Consider the following 20,562-nt stretch of genomic DNA (forward strand, 5'->3'; position numbering starts at 1 on the left):
TTTTTTTTTCAGCTTACCAAAAAAGTACATCTCTTACTTTGGGATGTGTTTATTGCTGACTACCTAAATGTGATAGACGCAAGGGGTCACAGGGGCCTTCTGTCAATTAACAAAAGCGTGGTGCCCTAGGCCCAGACCCACTGGGGAAAGATTCCATCTCACCCATGTGCCATAACGCTGGCTTGCCAACTCATCTTTTCTTTAAAACAACAGAAAAAGCAAGCTTCAAACTGTGGCAAAGTTTGAATTACAAAGAATATAATGATAAACATGAGGTACCATTTCAAAGCATAAAAACTAAGGATTTCAGAGCACGCAAACTTGGAAGAAATTTTGAATGGCTAACTAAAAAGGGCACCCTTGCTGGTATTAGGTTACACTAAGAAGATGTATGCTTATTTTGTAACTGAACGTCTTTTAATGATTTAAATCAGTAAAATTCAGTTCACCCATAAAAGTCCTCATCCCTTTTGTTCTTTATAAAATGTTTTTCTCCAGCGCAAATAGCCCCTAATATTTAAGATTCTTAACTGGATGATCCCTTTATGTAACATCAAACAATTAGATACTTCTTTTCAGTGTTTAGCAGATTAATTACATAAAATGGAAACTGGATTTCACTCAACTTCTTTGTAACTACCGCGAGTAAGCTGTTAGTTAGCAGTTTGAGGGAAGAAAAATAGGTAAGCAAAGCTTTTCTACCCAAGTAGGTCACAACCAAAAGAATCACTGTAGGGGCTGGAGAGTGAAAATAGTAGGTATTTGTATGGTTCCCAGATAGACTGCAGCATAGTATCAAGTTGCAGGATCTGTGTATGTTATTTTCCTGAAGTATTGCCCCTGGAGTTGCCAAATTTGCATATAACCAAGGCAATTTAATTGGAAGTTGGCAATGGTGTGAGGAAAAGGAGAATATTATGTGCGAAGAAAAGCACATTACAGGCATTTTCAACGTTACAATTTAATTAAGCTGAATATTTTATTAGATTTGGCTGTCTCCGCTGTTACTGTTGAAATAGGTTAATCAAATATAGACACTGTTCTCAGAGGATTTAATCCTGAAATTTTTGCTTTCTCCAGTGTTTCAGTTTAGTCTTATTCTTGAAGAGATAAAAACTGTAACGACACTCCCCTCCCCCCTATTTTTAAATTCAGTAGATGTTTTAAAAATGTGATGGCAGAAGGATAGGGAAAGGTAAGGGGAGCAAATAGCCTTTCTTCAAGCTAAGAAAGGAGAATATTTCTGAATGGGACACCTGTCTCAAACAATCAAACATTTGTCCACTGGGTGCCACTGTCTTCCTTACCAGGCTAGGCCACTTTGTGGTTGCAAAAAGAGAAACTGTCTTTAGTGGTCCAGACAATGATGTGTGTGTGTGTGTGTGTGTGTGTGTGTGTGTGTGTGTGTGTATGTGAAGGAGTATTTTTTCCTGTTTATGTGTATACATGTTAAGGCTTCTTTTTTAACTTCTTTATTGGAGTATAATTGCTTTACAATGGTGTGTTAATTTCTGCTTTATAACAAAGTGAATCAGCTATACATATACACATATCCCCATATCTCTTCCCTCTTGCATCTCCCTCCCTCCCACCATCCCTATCCCACTCCTCTAGGTGGTCACAAAGCACCGAGCTGATCTCCCTGTGCTATGCAGCTGCTTCCCACTAGCTATCTATTTTACGTTTGGTAGTGTATATATGTCCATGCCACTCTCTCACTTCGTCCCAGCTTACCCTTCCCCCTCCCCGTGTCCTCAAGTCCATTCTCCAGTAGGTCCGCGTCTTTATTCCCCTCCTGCCCCTAGGTTCTTCACGACCTTTTTTTTTTTTTTTTTTTAGATTCCATATATATGTGTTAGCATACGGTATTTGTTTTTCTCTTTCTGACTTACTTCACTCTGTATGACAGACTCTAGGTCCATCCACCTCACTACAAATAACTTAATTTCATTTCTTTTTATGGCTGAGTTAAGGCTTCTTTTAAATACCATTAATTTAGGATTTGTCACAAAGACAGTGGGAATGCTAGCTGGCTTTCACTGGTAATCCAAATCATTTTGTCAGATGGGCTGGCCTGGTGGGCTAGAAACAAGTGGGAAGAGGAGAGGAAATGTCAAGGACAAAGATTTGTGCTGGAACTAGGGAGTGGAAGCTCATGGTATTGTCAACCAGTGGGTCCTGCCTTGCGAAATGGCTAAATTTTGACATTAGCTGAGTTCTTACCTCCTGGCTCTGCCTCTTAGTGATGCACATAGAACTAACCCAGATAGATGCCTCGGGGTTCATCTACACTAAACACCTGTTGGTCCTGGGCCTCAGGTTATTTAAATTGAACCTTTCTAGGGTCCCTTCCAGCAAGGTCTCTGTTGGCTTACTATGCAAAAGAAGGAACTTAGTGAGGAAATAAGGAGAGTGTGGCGCTTCCTCTGTGAGGTCACAGACTTCTTTGTTGGATTCCCTTAGCTAACAATTATTCTTTATTTCTCTGCAGTCATGCCACTAGTGTCAAAATAAAAGAAATATGACAGCAGGATAATTTGCAATTAATACTTTTAATCTGGGCTGTTCACAGCTCTAAGAAGTAAGTTTGCAGCAAGTCAGCTGGCCAGAGTGAGACAGGGCCATAAGAATCCATCTCTTTTCCTGGGTAATAACTGTAGATAATTCAAAACATTGCCAAGTTTTGCTAAAGAAAATACTTGATTATACTTCTTGCAGGTTAAGACCCGTGGGGGGAAATGCCTGGAAATTAGGTAGTAGAGAAAGGACTAGAATAGGCACAGGAAAGGAGGAAAAGAGTCAAGAGGAGAAAAAAGAAGCGTGAAGAGGTTTCAGGGGAAACTCAAAAAAAGGCAGTTTTTGCCTGTGTGCTGGCTTCTATCCCCAGTGCACATGGGAGGGACAAAGAAAGGGGCTCCGGGGGTTGTAGTTGATGACTGTACGCAGGCTAAGAGATTGCACAGCTTTTGTGCTAAGAGAGTGTCAGGAGAAGCCACAGTGTCACAGTGGAGCACAGATCCAGAGAGCCACCAGCGCAGAGGGACGAGGGAGGCCAGTTCCTGAGACATTTCCTCTGGGAGCAGCATCGGCCCAGTGTGTCTCAGTCATCACCAGCCTCTGGCTCCCGGCTCCCAGCAGCAGACCCAGGAGAGCTCCGGCTTTGTTTCTGCTCCAGGACTTGCTAGCTTTATGACCTTGGGCAGTTCACTTAGTCTCTCTGCGTCACAGTGGTCTTATGCAGAAGAGGGTGAACACATTGGTTTCATAGGGCTGTAGTGAGGATTGAACGAGATGAGTGTAACCTGGTTCTTAGTAGGTTCTCGATTAATGTTAATTTATCTCTACCGCTGCTAGTGGTCATAACAGAACTGTATATTCTGAGTCATATGTCATGGGCTTGTGTGTGTGTGTGTGTGTGTGTATGTATATGTAAGTTTCCTTTTTTACTGATGTCTCTCCAAGTGTTTGAAAGACACCCAGATCGCAACACAGTGATTCTTCTCCAGTGCTCACAATCTCAGAGTCTTTCAACCAGGAAAGGTCCCCTTCCCACCCCAGCTCCCTTGCCCTAGCTGGCTTTCTTTACCACCCAGCTTTCTCTTATCTTCTTCCTCAGCTCCTCATTTGGTAAAGGGACTTTAGTACTTTAACCTTCTTTCTGCTTCATCTCTTAAGTCTTCTATCTGTTTCTGCCCATTCTCTGATTTTGCCAAGATTGGGAGCTGAATTGCCCATTCAGCTCCAGTGTCTGGTCTTTTCAGAATTTGGAGGGGGGCAGGCAGAAACTGGGGAGTGAGGGGAATCTGTGGTCATTTTCTCACCAAGGAGGTGAATCCAGTAACAATTACGTAGTCAGAATTAGCTTCAGGAGTCTTTCGGATACCATACCTAGCAAAACATTAGTTATATATTAAGTGTGGCATATACGCTAGCTGCGAAAGAGATGTCATTATTTGAAGCAGGAGCTAGAAGGTGGGAAGCTCGGTGGGGAACTTGATCTTTTTTTCTACCAACTGTGTTTCCCAGGTAGGAATAAGACATAGACAAGACACAGCAAGGGGCCCCTGATGGTCTTTGGAGCATAAAAATAATTGTGCCCTTTTTGTTTTCATAAAGAGAGATTTATTGGTGACACTCAAAGTGCAGAGAAATTTCAATGGAGAAGAACACGCTAGTTTTATTTCTCAACTTTTGAAAAAAGCACATGGGAGTCTTTTTCTTACTTCTTAGTCATAGTTCATATGCCAGTTAGGCATAGTTTCCCCCTCACCTGATGAGAGAGACATTTCTGAAAGCCCCCAATAAAACTAGTAACAGCAGCTTCCTGTATCCTCACTCTTTACTGAACTGGATCAATTACGTTATATTCCAAGACGATTCCTTTCCCTTTCTTTTTTCCCCTGGGATCTCCCTAAGGTTCTCTTCCATCTTAAAGAATAGCAGAAGCAATAATGGAGACAAAGCATGAAAGGGGGTGTAGTGGGGTGGTGGCTAAGTTCACATCCTACAGGGATTCAGGCCTGGTACCAGACCCCTGCAGTGTATTGCCAATGGCAGGCAGAGTAGAGAAACTGACATTCATTAAGCATCTATAGTGTTCCAGGTACTGTGCTTCGATTGACAGACATTTCATCTGATCCACACAAGAACCTTATTAGGGGCACTATTATTATAATCTCCATGAGGAAAATGAGACTCAAAAATGTTAAGCCATTTTCCCAAGGTCATACAGTTAATAAACAGTGAGGCTGATATTCGAACATAAGTATTTTTAAAATTCAAAGACCCTGTTCTTAAGAACGTGTGGTTATAGGTCAAAGCCATTTAAAGAAGTTTCCTACTCAAGCAGCACTGAACAAAAAGAACTCACCCTGGTTCCCAAACTGGAACCTAGAGGCTTGTTAGACAGATTGCTGGGTCCCACCCCTAGAGTGCATGATTCAGTCCATCTGGGGTGGAGGTCAAGAATGTGCATTTCTAACAAGTTCTCACTCTACACTGAAGTGAATTTCCAGCCCTAACCCAAACCAAATGGTGAAGAGGAACCATCACTCTTGCTTTGTGCCCCCCAGCTCCACAGTAACTAAGTGAATCAGTGAGGATTAATCTTGGGTACATAAAACAACAACCCAAATAAGAGTGGCCTAAACAAGTAATCGAGTAAGTCTGGACACAGGGAGCCCAGAATAGGCTCAGGAGCTCTGCAGCTCTCAGAGGCCTGGGCTTGGTCTCCGTGCATTCACAAACATAGCTCCCATCCTCAGGGTCCAAGAGGTACCTGCAGCTGCAGCCATTCATGAAGTCAAGTAGCATGAAGATGAAAAAGGCAAGTGCAAAATAGGGATGGACAACTGCCAGCTGAGCAGACTCTTTGAAGAGCTTTTCTCCAAAACTCACCTAATGAATTCTTACATATGCCTGACCATGGTTAATATCATGGGGGCTAGGAAATACGGATTTTTAACTGGGCACATTGTCACCCCAAGAGTATAAGGGTTTTTTCTTGTGTTTTTTTTTTTACTGAGAAGGGGAGAATGGATATTAGGTTAGCAAATACCTGCTTTGCTCATCCAACCCCTTCACCATACTGTTGCATGTAGTGCTTTGTCTCGTCAAGGTTCTTTTGCATGTAAATATCCAGTTTTCCTAGCACCATTTGTTGAAGAGACGGTTTTTCCCCTTTGAATGGTCTTGAAAGCCTTGTCAAAAATCAATTATTCATACATGCATGACTCTATGGACTCTCAATTCAATGCCAATGCTCTATAATGGAATGACTTTCAGCAGTTATTTCTGGTTGTAAATCTCAGGTGAATTTTTGAGCTGGAATTTAGAGTCAGTCTTCTGGGTCCTTTACCAATACTTCCTCTCAGTGTGAGAACTATCATGAACCCCTCTGACATATGCAATAGTTTCTGGCGATTGAACGAAGCTTCTAACTGATCTTTTAACTTTAAGACTGAGAAAAGTAAGCAGAAAACCAGAAAGACAAAAGGCTAGTATGTTTGACTCTAATAACCAACATTTATTCATCATTTTGTACCTAAGGCTCTAAAATAAACTCCCATTATTTGCGTCTTAGTGTTCAATCTACGTTTTCTTTAAGTTTAGGAATAGAAAGAATATAGATCTCCAGCAAATTTTTAGTTGCTGAATATGTGTGTAAGTAGCTAAAAGTGATTTGATACATATTGAGATTGCCACCAAAAATGTTCTGGTTCTTTTTCCATTGTTTAAATGCAACAGTGGATCCCTTGATGTCAAGTTTATTTGAAATAAGTAATGTGCCCTTGGTAGGAGTATTCATTTCTGCAAACGCTCAGAAATTATGCTTGATATGCCAATCTGAAATCATGAGTTTCTGTGAATGAGTTTTTGTTTTCCAATCCGTTTGGAAGTCTACTTTAATGCCACAAAATCACAAGCAGCTTGTTTGACTTGGAATGCGTTTCCTAATCACCATGAAACCAAGCAATTGAGAATTTTGTTAAACAATTTGGTTCTAGTTTATTTTATTGCAGAAGAGTTCCCTCTTAACACACACACACACACACACACACACACACACACACACACACACACACACACACACACACACACACCCTCCTGTCTAAGCAGTTGTCAATTTTAACCCTCTTACTGGATTGTTGCACACCAATTGGGAACCTCAGAGAATGTAAGGAAAGAATACAAGCTGGTGAAGAGATGTGTTGTTTTGAGTAGAGTTGAGCACAATGACAAATGGGCTTCTGTTGTCAGGGATGCGTGGACTTCTGGCCTGTTACATAACTAAAGACTTCCTTTTGCTTGTAAATGTCAAGATCAAACAGAGGTCAGTTTTAAATAGCTGACCCAGTGCTAATAAATGTGACTTTCTTGTCTAAGAAAAAGCAAATGCCTTGCCCCTTATAAGTCTTGGCTCTGGTGATAAGAGCAAGTATCTTTTTGCATGGGCATAACCTACATTTTCTTCATAAAATTTTCTCAGAGATGGCCAACTAACTTTCACTTTGCTTAACCTCTACAAGGAAATTAGTAAATTAGGTGTATGCTTTTGTTGAATTATTCATTTATTCATTCAATAAAATATTTATTGAGCCCTTACTGTGAGCCAAGTGTTCTGCAAGGTACTCCTACGTATGTTAGCTTGTGTATTTTTCCCACTGGTCCTGGAAATTTGCATTCCCATTTTGCAAATGATGAAAGCTCTTTTGTGGGATTGCAGCCTGCTTGTCTGCTCTTTCTATACATTCTCCCTTAGTGACTTGCCTTTAGAGCACAATCCACAGAGAAGAACCAAGTTTTCATCATTAGTCCTTATCTTCCTCCTGACCCCTGACCTGGATATCCAACTGCCTACTGAATAGGCCCACCAAGGTTCTCAGAGGCAACTCAAACTCTACCTGTCCATTAGCTTCCTGCCCCAAATCTGTTCCTGCTCTCAAATCCCCTAGGCCAGGGAGAGGTGCTACCTGCACCCCCTGTGGCTTATATGAGAAATCTGTGCTGCTTTGATTCTTTCTTCTTCCTCACCCCACACATCCAATTGCTAAGTACTATGAATAATTTCTCTCAAACGGTTCTTCAGTCCATCTTCTTTTCTCTATCTCTACCACCATTACCCTTGCCCAGGCCACCAACTGCAGAAACTTCTCCCTACTTTACTTTCATTATGGTCGTTGTTTGATGACTCCTCAACACTATAGCCAGAGTGAAGACTCTACAACGCAGACCTCCTATTTCTCCTCGCTTAAATCCTAAATTAGCCCCCTAAATTAGCCCCGTCAGAATCAAATATATACTTCTTAACAGATTTTATAATCCTCTGTGGTCTAACCCCCTACTTATTTCTCCAGTTTTATCTTATACCACAGCCAGCATATTACTATGACACCACTTTCAATTTCTTGAAAGGAATGTATTCTCTCTTACTTTCTTATCTATAAAAAAACCAAAAGGCCTTGTTCCTTACAGTCAAGTTTTAATTAATGCATCCCTTTCCTCTACTTCTGCAGAGAATTGCTCTGCTCTGTTTCCACCACCTCCTCTCATCCCCTTTTCCATTAACCAACAAAACCCAACAAACTTCTCCCTTCAGGTCTTCAATTAGATGCACTTACTCCAAAATGCTTTTCTTCCTCTTTCAAGTTTGAGTTAGATGTCCTCACCAGGTGCTCTCATAATCCTTCTCCCATTTTATCACCTTCCCCACCCCACCCCCAGTAACTGGAATGGTCTATATCTCCCATTACACCATATGTTCCATGGAATAGAAGTACAGACAGTGATTTCCCTGAGGTCTCAAATCAACTTAGGATTCATCCAGTCATCTCTCTGATGTCAAAGCTATGCTCTTTCCATTATGAAAACTGGTGTTGATCCTATAGGCAATGGGGAGCCATTAAAGGGTTTGAAGTGTATTCAGATTTGCCCTCAGACAGAAAACTCTGTGTCTACTGAGAACAGATTTATTAGGAGACCAGTGTCAGGCATATCATGTGTCAGGGCTTGCAAAAATCCAGTTTAGAAATGATAAGTGCCTATTAGTAGTGAAGAGAAGAAAGAGACAAGAAATATTTACAAGATGGTTTGGTAATTAATTAAATGGAAAAGTAGTATTCAAGACTGATCCCAACCATCGCATCAAAAAGAATAAAATATCTAAGAATAAACCTACCAAAGGAGGCAAAAGACCTGTACTCTGAAAACTATAATGAAGAAAATCAAGACAACAAAAACACATGGAAAGATATACCGTGTTCATGGATTAGAAGAATCAATATTGTTAAAATGACCATACTAACCAAGGCAATCTACAGATTCAGTGTAATCCCTATCAAATTACCAATGGCATTTTTCTCAGAACTAGGACAAAAAATTTTAAATTTGTATGGAAACACAGAAAGTCCCAAATAGGCAAAACAATCTTGAGAAAGAAGAACAGAGCTGGAGGAATCATGCTCCCTCACTTCAGACTGTACTAGAAAGCTACAGCAATCAAAACAGTATGGCTTGAAAGCCCAGAAATAAACCCATGCACTTATGGTCAGTTGACCTATGACAGAGGAGGCAAGAATATACAACGGAAAAAAGACAGTCTCTTCAATTAGTGGTGCTGGGAAAACTGGACAGCTCATGTGTAAAAGAACAAAATTAAAACATTCTCTAAAACCATATACAAAATTAAACATAAAGTGGATTAAAGACCTAAATGTAAGACCAGATTAATTTCCAAAATATACAAACAGCTCATACAGGTCAATATCAAAAAAAACCCAACCCAATCAAAAAATGAACAGAAGACCTAAACAGACATTCCTCCAAAGAAGACATACATATGGACAACAGTCACATTAAGAGATGCTCAACACTGTTAATTATTAGAGAAATGCAAATTCTGATCTCACACTGATCAGAACAGCCATCATCAGAAAGTCTATAAATAATAAATGCTGGAGAGAACGTGGAGAAAAGGGAACCCTCCTACACTGTTGGCGGGAATGTAAATTGGTGCAACCATTTTGGAGAAAAGAATGGAGGTTCCTTAAAAAACTAAAAATAGAGTTGCCATATGATCCAGCAATTTCACTCCAGGGCATATATCCAGAAAAGATGAACACTCTAGTTCAAAAAGATAAATGCACCCCCATGTCCATAGCAGCACTATTTCCAATAGCCAAGACATGGAAGCCACTTAAATGTCCATCGACAGATGAATAAGAAATAAAGAAGATGTGATACACATACACACACACATAAATGATACATATGATATATAAGATGTGATATATATATATATGAATATTACTCAGCCATAAAATTGAATGAAATAATGCCATTTGCAGCAACACAGATGCACCTAGACATTATCAAACTAAATGAAGTAAGTCAGATAGAGAAAGACAAATATCATATGATATCACTTATACATGGAATCTTAAAAAAATGATGAAAATTAACTTATTTATGAAACAGAAATAGACTCAGGGACATTGCAAAAATACCTATTGTTAACAAAGGGGAAAGGGGGGGAGGGATAAATATATATATATGTACTTCAATTTAAAATAAAAGACTGATCCCAAGTTTCAGGTGACCGGATGATCTGTGGTCACCCCAGTTATCTTATGTTTGAATCATTAGATGTTAAAGGTGACATTTCCTATGGAAGGCTCCATGTAGGCTCAATGTACCCCATGTATGCCCTGGACTCTTCTCGACGCTTTGTAATTTGGATTTCTTCATTTAAGTCTTCTGAATATTTCAGTCCTTTGATACATCAGACCCTTAACCTATTTCTTAGAAATAGTTTTTCTTTTTCCCATTTTTCAGGGCCTGGGGCTTCAAGAAGAAAATTTTAGATGACCATGTGTTTTGTATGAAGATCTCATTTATTAGCTTCAGGAACAGTTTAGTGCTTAAATTTAGAGCTGTATAAATATGAGTCTCTTGCAGTTACTGAATGGATGTATAGTGACAGGCTGTCCCTGATACCCTTTAGGGGCTATCCAAGTCAAAACTATTTACGTAATAATACTAATCGTTTATTGACCTTTTCTACTATCATTCTTTCACATGTAGAAAGAGAAGTTTTCTAGATGTTACATGAAAGACAACACAGATCAGGTATGAGAATCCAGCTGTCCTCTATTAAGTGGGACACTAAGGAGATTTGAGGAGAAAGAAAGACCCGTGAAAGAAACTCAAGGATAGCAGAATGCATATACCACAAGCCAGAGAGTGGAGAGTCGGTTCTGTGAGTCCTACCAGCAGGGAAAGCCTTTGCCCTGTTCCACAAAAGTGCTCTGAGAATGTAACAGGGAAGAGCCACATCTGACTACATGTTGGATATGTTTATTTTACTTTAACCTTTACTTACTGTTGCTCTTGTTCACTAAACAGATACGGTCTCTACATAATGGCCTGCCTCAGGGAACCCTGCTCCTCTGCCTGAAAGTTAAACCAAAGTGTCTTTGTTCAGGGAAACATCCGGACCCTGTCCACCTGTAGATGGATGCAAGAAAAGAAAATAACACATCCCCTCCTGGAGGCTGGCCATTCCAGGGGATATTTGCAAAACTCATGGCCTTTTTACTTTACTTCCTCATCTCTTGCCCCTCTCTGTGCTATAAAAGAAACTGGCATCCAAACTCTGATAAGATGGTTATTCTGAGACTTTAGTCTGCTGTCTTCTCGGTCTGCCAGCTTTCCGAATAAAGGCGTATTCCTTGCCTCAACACCTCGTCTCTGGCCTGTCGTGTGGTGAGCAGAGCAAGCTTGGATTCGGTAGCAAGAATGGACCAGAACTTAAAGGGACTAGCTGTACCTGAGGAATGGGTCCTAGGCCTCTTCAGTTGTTGGCTTTAATTTCTTAGAACCTGATACTATTACTTTTTGACTTTTATAACCAAACACTTTATCTTTACATGCAAGTCAGCGATTAATTGCCTCACCTTTTCCCGTGTCCCACTTCTCTCTGGTATATTTATCTATTCATACAGCCCAGAGGACTTATTTGAAGATTAAAAGCGTCTTAGAAATCTCTATGTCTGGATCCCTAACTTTATATTTCAACTATCGATTGACTTTTTGGTGAATATTTCTATTTTCAGTCAGAGCTTAAATGTTTCTTCATTACTCAGAGTTCCCTGCTTCCTCCCACTCCAATTTGGGGGTGTTATGGTTAAATTTGGTCCCTTCCAAATTCAAATGTTCAAGTTCTAACTCCTAGGACCTCAGAACACGACTTTATTTTTTGCAGATGTAATTAGTTAAAATGAGGACACGTTGGAATAAGGTGGGCTCCTAATCCAATATGGCTGCATCCATATAAAAGTGGAAATTTGGACACAGACATACAGGGAGAAAATCATGTGAGGATGAAGTCAGAGACAAAGGCCGTACTTCTAGAAGCCAAGGAATGCCAAATATTGCCAGCAAATTGCCCAAAGAAAGAGAAGAGGCATAAAACAGATTCCTCATCACAGCCCTCAGAAGGAACCAACCCTACCGACACTCGATCTTGAACTTCTAGTCTCCACAACAGTGAGACAATAAATTTATTTTTAAGCCACTCAGTTTGTGGTACTCTTTAAGAGCAGCCCTAGCAAACTAAAACAGGGGGTAACCATGCTTCTAAATTATAGGCCTTTGGGAGTCTATTTTAGGATGTGCATAACCTAGGAATGGCTGGAAATAACTTGTTAAAGTAGAAATATTAATAAATGTAAAAGTCTGTTTTGTCTAGGATAGGGGTAGCATGAGGAATGGGGGTAGCATGAGGAATTTGTTGTTTGTTTTTAGCTGTAAAATTGAAATGAGACCAAACCAGTTCTGTGATCTAAAAGTATCTTCAGACATAGGGGTTCCTGCCCATTCCACAGGTAGGATAGGTAATTTTTCCAGTGCTTGCCTCGGTTATTTATTGCCAAGGAATTTCATAGCTTGTAGTCCAACATAGCTTGCAAAACTTTTAGCACAAAGGAAGCCTTTGTTTTTCAACAAAGTCACTACTCTCTGTAGCGTGAGCTCTACAAGGGTTGCCAAGACTCAATTTGTTTTTGAGTGGTTTTTGAGTGACATTGGAAACCTTGTCTACAATATTAATTGCTGTGTTTGTGGGCATGGGTTGTGGGGGAGATGATCTAAGAGAACCATCAATAAGAGGAGATAAACATAACAATTCACATTACTTAATGGGGTGGTTTTAATAATTGTCCTCTGTGATGGATTAGGTGGACTGTGAGAGAAAGAGAAGATTTAAATACATTTGTGGCTTAACCATATGGATGGGTGGTTCCATAAGAGAGGGAAGTCTGGGGAAGGTATAGAATATAAGGAGTTCATTCTGAATACATTAATTCTTTTTTAAAATTTATTTTATTGAAATATAGTTGATTTACAGTGTCGTGTTAATTTCTGCTGTACAGCACAATGATTCAGTTATACATATATATACAGTCTTTTCCATATCCTTTTCCATTATGGCTTATCCCAGAACATTGAATATAGTTCCCTGTGCTATACAGTAGGACTCTGTTGTTTATCCATTCTATGTATAATAGTTTGCATCTGCTAATCCCAAACTCCCAATCCATCCCTCCCTCACCCCCTCTCCCCCTTGGCAACCACAAGTCTGTTCTCTATATCTGTGAATCTGTTTCTGCCTTGTAGATAAGTTCACTTGTGTCATATTTTAGATTCCACATATAAGTGATATCATATGGTATTTGTCTTTCTCTTTCTGACCTATTCACTTAGTATGATAATCTCTAGGTCCATCTATGTTGCTGCAAATGGCATTGTTTCATTTTTTTATGAATATATTAATTCTTAGTTGCCTAGTAAATAGTCAAGTGACAATATTAAGTAGGTTGTTGTATATATATATCCAACAAGCCAAGTGGTTGTATGTAAAAAAATTGGGAGTCATAAACATGTGTATAACTAGTGTTTCAACCATGGCACCTAATGAGATCAGCTAGGGCTTTCAGATTTTGATATTTAGAGGAGTGGAAGAGGAGGAAAATCTAGCCAAGGAAACAAAGAATCAGGAAGAAATCCAGAGACTCGTGTCCTCTAAGCAGTAAAAAGTGTTTCACAAGGCATGGCATGTTCAAATGTGTAATATTTTACCGGGAGATTGAATAATATGACCAGAAATGTGTCCACTGTATTTGGAAAAATGAGAATCATAGGCAACCTAGGGAAGATCAGTTTCAGGGGAGTAGTGGAGGGCAGAAGGCAATCGAAGAGAGATTAAGAGAGGAAAATAATCCAGAGTAGCCCTCGTCACAGCCACTGGGAAAATTTTCTTTTTTTTTTCCGTATCATAAAAAGGAGTTAGGTTAGGAGAGAGGGAGAGAGAGAATTCTGAGAATCTAATTTAAGACTCAGAATTTAGGGGTGCCTCTACTTCTCAGTTAAATGAACCAATTAATTATCTTTTTTAATCTAAAGCAATTGGCATTAGCTTTCTATAACACAACTGAAATCGTCTTGATAAATAGAGAAATAAGTGGCATACCCAAAACTAAAACTTAGTACAACCCTTACCAAAGGAATACCCTCTGGCCTTTTTCTTGATTGTGACCGTGGAAGAAAAGGACAAAGAAGGCTCCCAGAGGTCAGAAACAGAATCAATCAGATCAGAAACCAGGACAGGCCTTAACATTGCTGACTAATATTGATAGAATGTGACATTGGCAATGGTCTATGACAACTGTAAGTTGTTTCCCTTTTTCCTTTTTTTAAAAAAGGTAATAACACTGTGATTGTCCTGTTTTCCCTGTATTTTAGACATATGTGGGTGGGGGGGGGGACATTTAAATTTTGTCTTTAGGTGCCTATCATGGTGAGTCTCATCTGGATTTGATTTAGAGAGATACACACAAAATGTGAAGCCAGATGTAGGAACTCGAGATGACACTGGGTTATCTCCTTTTGAGAGGGGAAGTGCATTTTCGGATTAACGTAGAATAGATGCATCATATTATGCAGGAGCATTTGAGGAAAAGCACATCCTCATGAGCATGAGGATATAATTGTGCGGAACACCCAGAGGGTGAATTTTAATTGGCCTCTACTTTCATGTTTACCTTTTCTGGAGAATAGCTCCTTTAGGCTCCAATCTTTTAATAATCCTGGGGCTGTCAACCACAGTATTCCTGACTAGAGGGAATGGTCTTTAAGCATATGACTGAGGTCCAGTCAATTATGATATCCCATTTTCCTGACAATAAAGAACAATCCAGGAGTGGCCATACGAACATAGATGGGGCCAAAAATAAGTCCTTTTTCAACTTGTTACTGGAGGTCAAATTGTCTTACTATTGAGGACCTGAACCTGGAAGGCAATAGGTAACATCTTCCCCAATGTGTGAAGAAATCTTGTCTGCACTGGGAAATCATGAAGCCAACACATAGGACCAAGATATAGAGGTTAAAAAGAGACAGAATACTATGATTTTTTTGGATTCTGTGGAATCTAGTTGTGAGTGAAACAAACATCTACTTCTGACTCCCCACTTATATAAGCCAATAATTTTTTTCTTAAAAAAAAGTGAGAAGATTGTAAGAAAGTGACAACAGTGTGGGTAGGCAATCATTTTAAGAAGTTTGAGTGGGAAAAGAAGCATAGAAATGAGATGATGACTGGAGGAGGAAGTGGGGGAATGTTCAATAGACAGCTTTTGTTTATGGGAATTACTATAACATGTTTATATGCTGAGCAGAATCATCCAGAAAGGGTGAGAATGAAGAAATGGATGGGGGCGTGGGCTGTAGAAATTACAGGAGCAAAGGCTTTTGACAGATAGAGGAGATAAGATTCAAAGCCAAGCAAAAGGTTTGGCTTTTGATAGAGGAATATCTTCTCCATTTGTTCAGTAAGAATGCTTTTTCCTTCAACTACCAGAAACCCAATTAAAGTAACATGTTAAGGCCCGCTATCATCGCACATAAGATTAAGTCCAGAGATGGAGCAGTTCCAGGGCTGGTTAATTCTACAGCTCAAGAATGTCAGCAAGAACACAGGTGTTATCCATCCTTTGCTCTACCATCCTCAGTGTTGACTGTCTTACCACAATGTCTGCAACAATTCCAAGCATTACATGCAGTCAGAACATCCTTTGAAAAAGAGTTGTTCTTCCTTATGTATGTCTTTTTAAAAAATCTGGCAAATTCCTTCTCCCCAGGCTCCAAGGGCCGCTACTGGATTGCAGGCTCATGCCTAAAGTCATTTTTTATGCATGGGCATGAGACCAACAAGCCTGGCTGAGCAATTGTGATTCATTCCCTGGAGCTGGACAAGACCAAGTTTCCCTAAACACATGGCTGCTGGCTAATCCAAATTGGGTGTCTGGCAGTAAGGGATAAATGGGGAAACAACCAATGGGAAACAGATTAGCAGGGCCTGCTGCAGTAAGGTTTAAATATTGGCTGATGAGAAGGTGAGGGAGTAGCCATCTGGCCCCTATTTTTTCAGTGAAATATTGATGAGGTGATCATTTGGGGAGAGAGGGTTGAGGGTGGAATTTTGAAGGGAAAGAAAGCATGAAATGATACTTGAGGAAAGAGTAGAGAGTAATAAATAGTTATCTCAGAGAAGAGGAAAGCCAATTTACTAGTGGTAAAGTATGGTATTTTGATGTCAGGGGAATGTAGAGTACCTGTCTGAGATTTGAGTTCATTAATTTAAAATTAAACCAATCCAATTTTGTTATTTTTTTCAAATAACATTCAGTGAATGGATGTAATGATGACAATTTTCTTACCCACTGAGAGCTAACTAGAAAGTCATTTTATTTTAAAGGAGGTGAAATTCACATAAATACAATTAACCATTTTAATGGATGCAATTCAGTGGCATTTAGTGTGTTCACAATGTTGTGTAACCGCCACCTCTCTCGAGCTTCAACGTTTTTTCTTCACCCCAGAAGAATACTTTGTACCCATTAAGTAATGATTCCCCATAATCCCTACCACCCAACCCCTGACAACCGTTAATCTGCTTTCTGTCTCTATGGGTTTACCTATTCTGGATATTTCATACAAAAGGAATCATACAATATGTGACCTTTTGTGTCTGGCTTCTTTCACTTAGCACGATGTCTTCAATGTTCATTCAAGTTCTAGCAAGTATCAGTACTTCATTCCTTTTTATGGCTGAATAAAATTTCATTGCATGTATACAACACAATTTGTTTATCTGTTCTTCTGTTAATGGACATTTGGTTTCCACCTTTTAGCTATTAAGAATAATGCTGCTATGAGGGTAACCAGCTCACAGAGGCTGTGATGTCTTCAGATACTTTATTTTACAATTTGATAAATAATAAATATTGGGGTAGAACCCATATGAATGCTTGCAGGAGTCTAGAGGAGGTGGAAGAAACGATAATAATAGCTACTAAGTATTTGATTTATTCCAGGCATTGTTCTAAGTGTTTCTCTTGTATAAACTCATATAAACCTCAAAACAAATGCATGAGGCAAGTACTATTCTTTTTATCCCCATTCCCATCTACAGATAGGAAAATCAAACTCAGAGAGTCTGAGCAACTTGTCCAAATCACAGAGATAGCAAATAGAAAACTGGGACTTTTACCCAAAGGCTCTGACTCCACAGTCTGTGTCTTTAGCCATTACACTAAACTGTGTGATAAAATGGAAGGGTGCTCAGAGAAACCAGACTACATTTCCAAAGCATCATGTACCTGAGAGTTAGACGTGTTAGTGTCCATGTGGAGCACTGCAGGCCTCCCAGGTCACTGAGAGCTGAAAAGCAAAGCCAACAGTTCACAGCATATGTGTTCCCTCTGACCCTCCTGCTGCACTTTCATAATCGCCTGCACATAACACAATGGTTGCATAGAGAGCCAACTAGACAAATATTTGTTGAGTGACTGATGGTGTGGGTGGGTGGATGGATGGGTGGATGGATGGATGGATGGGTGGATGGATGGATGGGTGGATGGATGGATGGGTGGATACCAGTATATATGATGTGCCCAACTTATTTCCATGGCAGACCAATCTCATAATGCTTCTCCATCTGGTAAACTGTCTTTAAATATTTGTTGCCCTGTTCAAGATGAGACGGTATGCTTTGCAATAATACTTGGAGTAATATGAAAGACATACTTAGAGATAAGCCGCGCCTAAGAGCATGAGAGTTGGAATGAATACAAGGTTGTGTGTCCCTTTCCAGGAACTCTTTCAGAATTGTTGCTGAGCTATAGAGAAAAAGCACAATAAGCTTCCTGAATGAAAGAAGAAGCTAGTCCAGGGGCTCTCCAAGGGAGTTAAGGGAATAGGGACTATCAAACTACCACTCTCCTCAAGAGGAAACAGTAAAACAGTCACTTCTAGACATTTTTTGGTTATGGTTTAGCATAGATCTGCCATTGATCAGACTTCAACTAGAAATTCCTGCATTTCCCTTCAGCTCCTTCTACCTCACTGCTTAATGGCAAAGACCCAAGGGAGTCAGAACTCCTGCTCTTTCTAGACAGCTGTAGTCCCCCAAGAGTTAAGTTTCAAGAACCCTATGTAAACCACAATACAGATTTCAGGTTCAGCTGTACAAGTAAAGTGCAATGTTTGAACATAATAAAGATGACTGTTGAGATTGTTGCACCACAAATCTCTCTGCCTGCTGAACTATGTGGTCTCATCTCTTGCTCAGAAAGGTCTTTATTATTAAAAATAAATAAAATCAACATTATTTCCTTAACTCTCTATACTAGTCATGTGTCATCTATGAGGAATGTTTCAAAAGCCATTTTCATATTTAATAGATATTGGTGGAAGGCAATTCATTTATAAGTCGGACTTTTAAAAGGAGCTTTAAAAAAAATCATTGTACTTCCATACACTTACAAGCAAATGTCTTTAGCTTTCAGCCTCTGAAGGAACAAAATCAAAGCTGCTTGAACAAGTTTCCTGGCTGGAGAAAAAACTAGAGGCTCTGGACCGAAAGGAAGACAGGGGGGAACCATATGAAAAACTGGTCCTTGCAAAAGACCAGGTATGTTGTAGAAGAGAAATAATCTTTATTTCTAAAGATTACCTAAACTTATATGAACTGACAATTCTATAGTTATTTCTGGCTGGGTTGGAAGTCCATGTTTAAGTTTAAGATGGTAAATAACAGTATTTGTATTTGCTCAATGTAACTGTATTCCCTGATGAATATTCACATACAAAAATTAACTTTCTTGGTGATATTTTTAAAGTTTGCTGACATGTATTCTTCTGAACCATATTAGCTGAATATTCTATTTATTTTGTACATGATATTGACTACATAAATGGTTTTTGGTTTTCAAGGTTGAACTTAATCAAGGAATAGCTTCTTTCTCTGTAGTGAAACAAGTGGATCAGAAAATTTTTCATTGACTTTTAATAAATCACTTTATAAGAAATTACCAATCTCTGAATTTCTAGATATTTATATATGTCATTACATAAATTTATCTCTTGTTTGTTTATCATATTGGTTTGTATCTGCCTTTGGGATAGATAGATAATCTGTATCTATATGTAAATATGTATATTCACACAAAATATATACATATATTCCAAAGGCAGATACAAATCCATTGGCTCCCACATGTATGTATATATGATAAAAGGTGGGTTAACATTACCTACAGTACATCAAGCAAACATTATTTTTCCCAATCATCTGCTAATTATTAATAATTCATGTACTCTGTTGCTGGATTCTTCCATAGAGTGGAAGAGAAAGAGGGATGGGAGTGATGATTTCTTTCTTTCTTTTTCTGGGAGGAGGGAACGATGATTTCTTTAATGATGATTTTAAAAACATCTAGCTGAGATAATGCTGCCATTCATAAGATATGAGAACTGGTACATGTTTATATCTGGAACACTTTGAACGTGTAAAAGGAAGAGTTATGTACTTTGTTTCTGAACTTTGCTCCTTTTCAGTGTATTGAAAAATTACAAGCTGAAGTGAAAGCTTCCCAGGAGCAACTTGTAGCCTATGTAAGTGTTTTTCTCCTTTATTTATCCCTTAATTTATATCATTGTTATTCTGGAAACGAACACAAACTTTTCAGAAGTTATAACTACGGTTTCTCCACTGCAAACCAAATCACAAAGCTAAGAATCAGTATTTTTATTACCTCTACAAAGCTGCTTTCTATAAATTCAATTCTGGTTTGTGTTGATGATAAAAATTACAAAACTGAGTTCTTATCTATAATCAGATGGTCTAATCAGGTACTATCAGGATAAGAGAACTGGAAACTAAGGGTAGAAAGACAAGCAAGTCATGCTAGTTTAGTGAGTGAACGGAAGTGGAAATTATAGATACCTCACATATAGGCCTAGGGAAGTGCTTCTTAAACTTTAGTATATCAAGAAGTATCTGGAAAACTTTTAAGAACAAATTGCTTGGAGTTTTCTATATGCCTAGGATAGGACCTGAGAATATGTACTTCTAGGGGATGCTAGATTCGGATGCTGTGCTGTTGCCCATCTTTACACCATATTTTGAGAAGCACTGTTTTATATATATTTATTTTGCCCCAGTCTTGTGATTTTTAGGGAAGTGCTCATATAAACAAATCAGATATGGAACTGTCCATTTTGTGCTACAAGTCCTCCCCTGAGAGAGAGACCCTCTGAAGTTCCAGGAAAATTTTCATTTTTACTTTAGCCTGTCTTCACTCAGAGAACAACTAATGAGCATCTCTTGTCACGATAGCCTTGTGTATCCACGTGCATAAACCAGTGGTCGTCACCCTGCCACTGTCCCTTCCCAAGGAGCTGAACAACCCTGATGCCTTAAGTGTTTCCTCAAAGAGTTGATCGCCATCTTTTTAGTTATCTCCTCCATCCATATCCTGGGTGTTATGGGATGACTTCTTGATTAAGAACAGTGGCCAGTCATGTTCAATGGCCAATCTGAACAACAACAAACTCAGACCCATCTGAGACCTGAGAGGCTGCAGCCCCAAAGTCCAACAGAAAAGACTGCAAAATAATAAATTCTGGTCACCATCCATTTGGGATTTGCAATGAGCTAATCTG

The 20,562-nt window shown here is 39.2% G+C and overlaps 1 protein-coding gene across 1 annotated transcript in view; it reads left to right on the forward strand.

Moving 5' to 3' along the window:
- The window catches only part of CCDC192 (coiled-coil domain containing 192), a 202,741-nt gene that overhangs the window by 36,150 nt on the left and 146,029 nt on the right, over positions 1-20,562 (forward strand). The window contains 2 exon segments of the mRNA XM_060146339.1: positions 18,398-18,529; positions 19,456-19,512. Coding sequence (XP_060002322.1) covers positions 18,398-18,529; positions 19,456-19,512 — 189 coding nt within the window.

The sequence above is a fragment of the Lagenorhynchus albirostris genome, chromosome 3, assembly GCF_949774975.1.
Source record: "Lagenorhynchus albirostris chromosome 3, mLagAlb1.1, whole genome shotgun sequence".
In the NCBI taxonomy this organism is placed as follows: Eukaryota; Metazoa; Chordata; class Mammalia; order Artiodactyla; family Delphinidae; genus Lagenorhynchus; species Lagenorhynchus albirostris.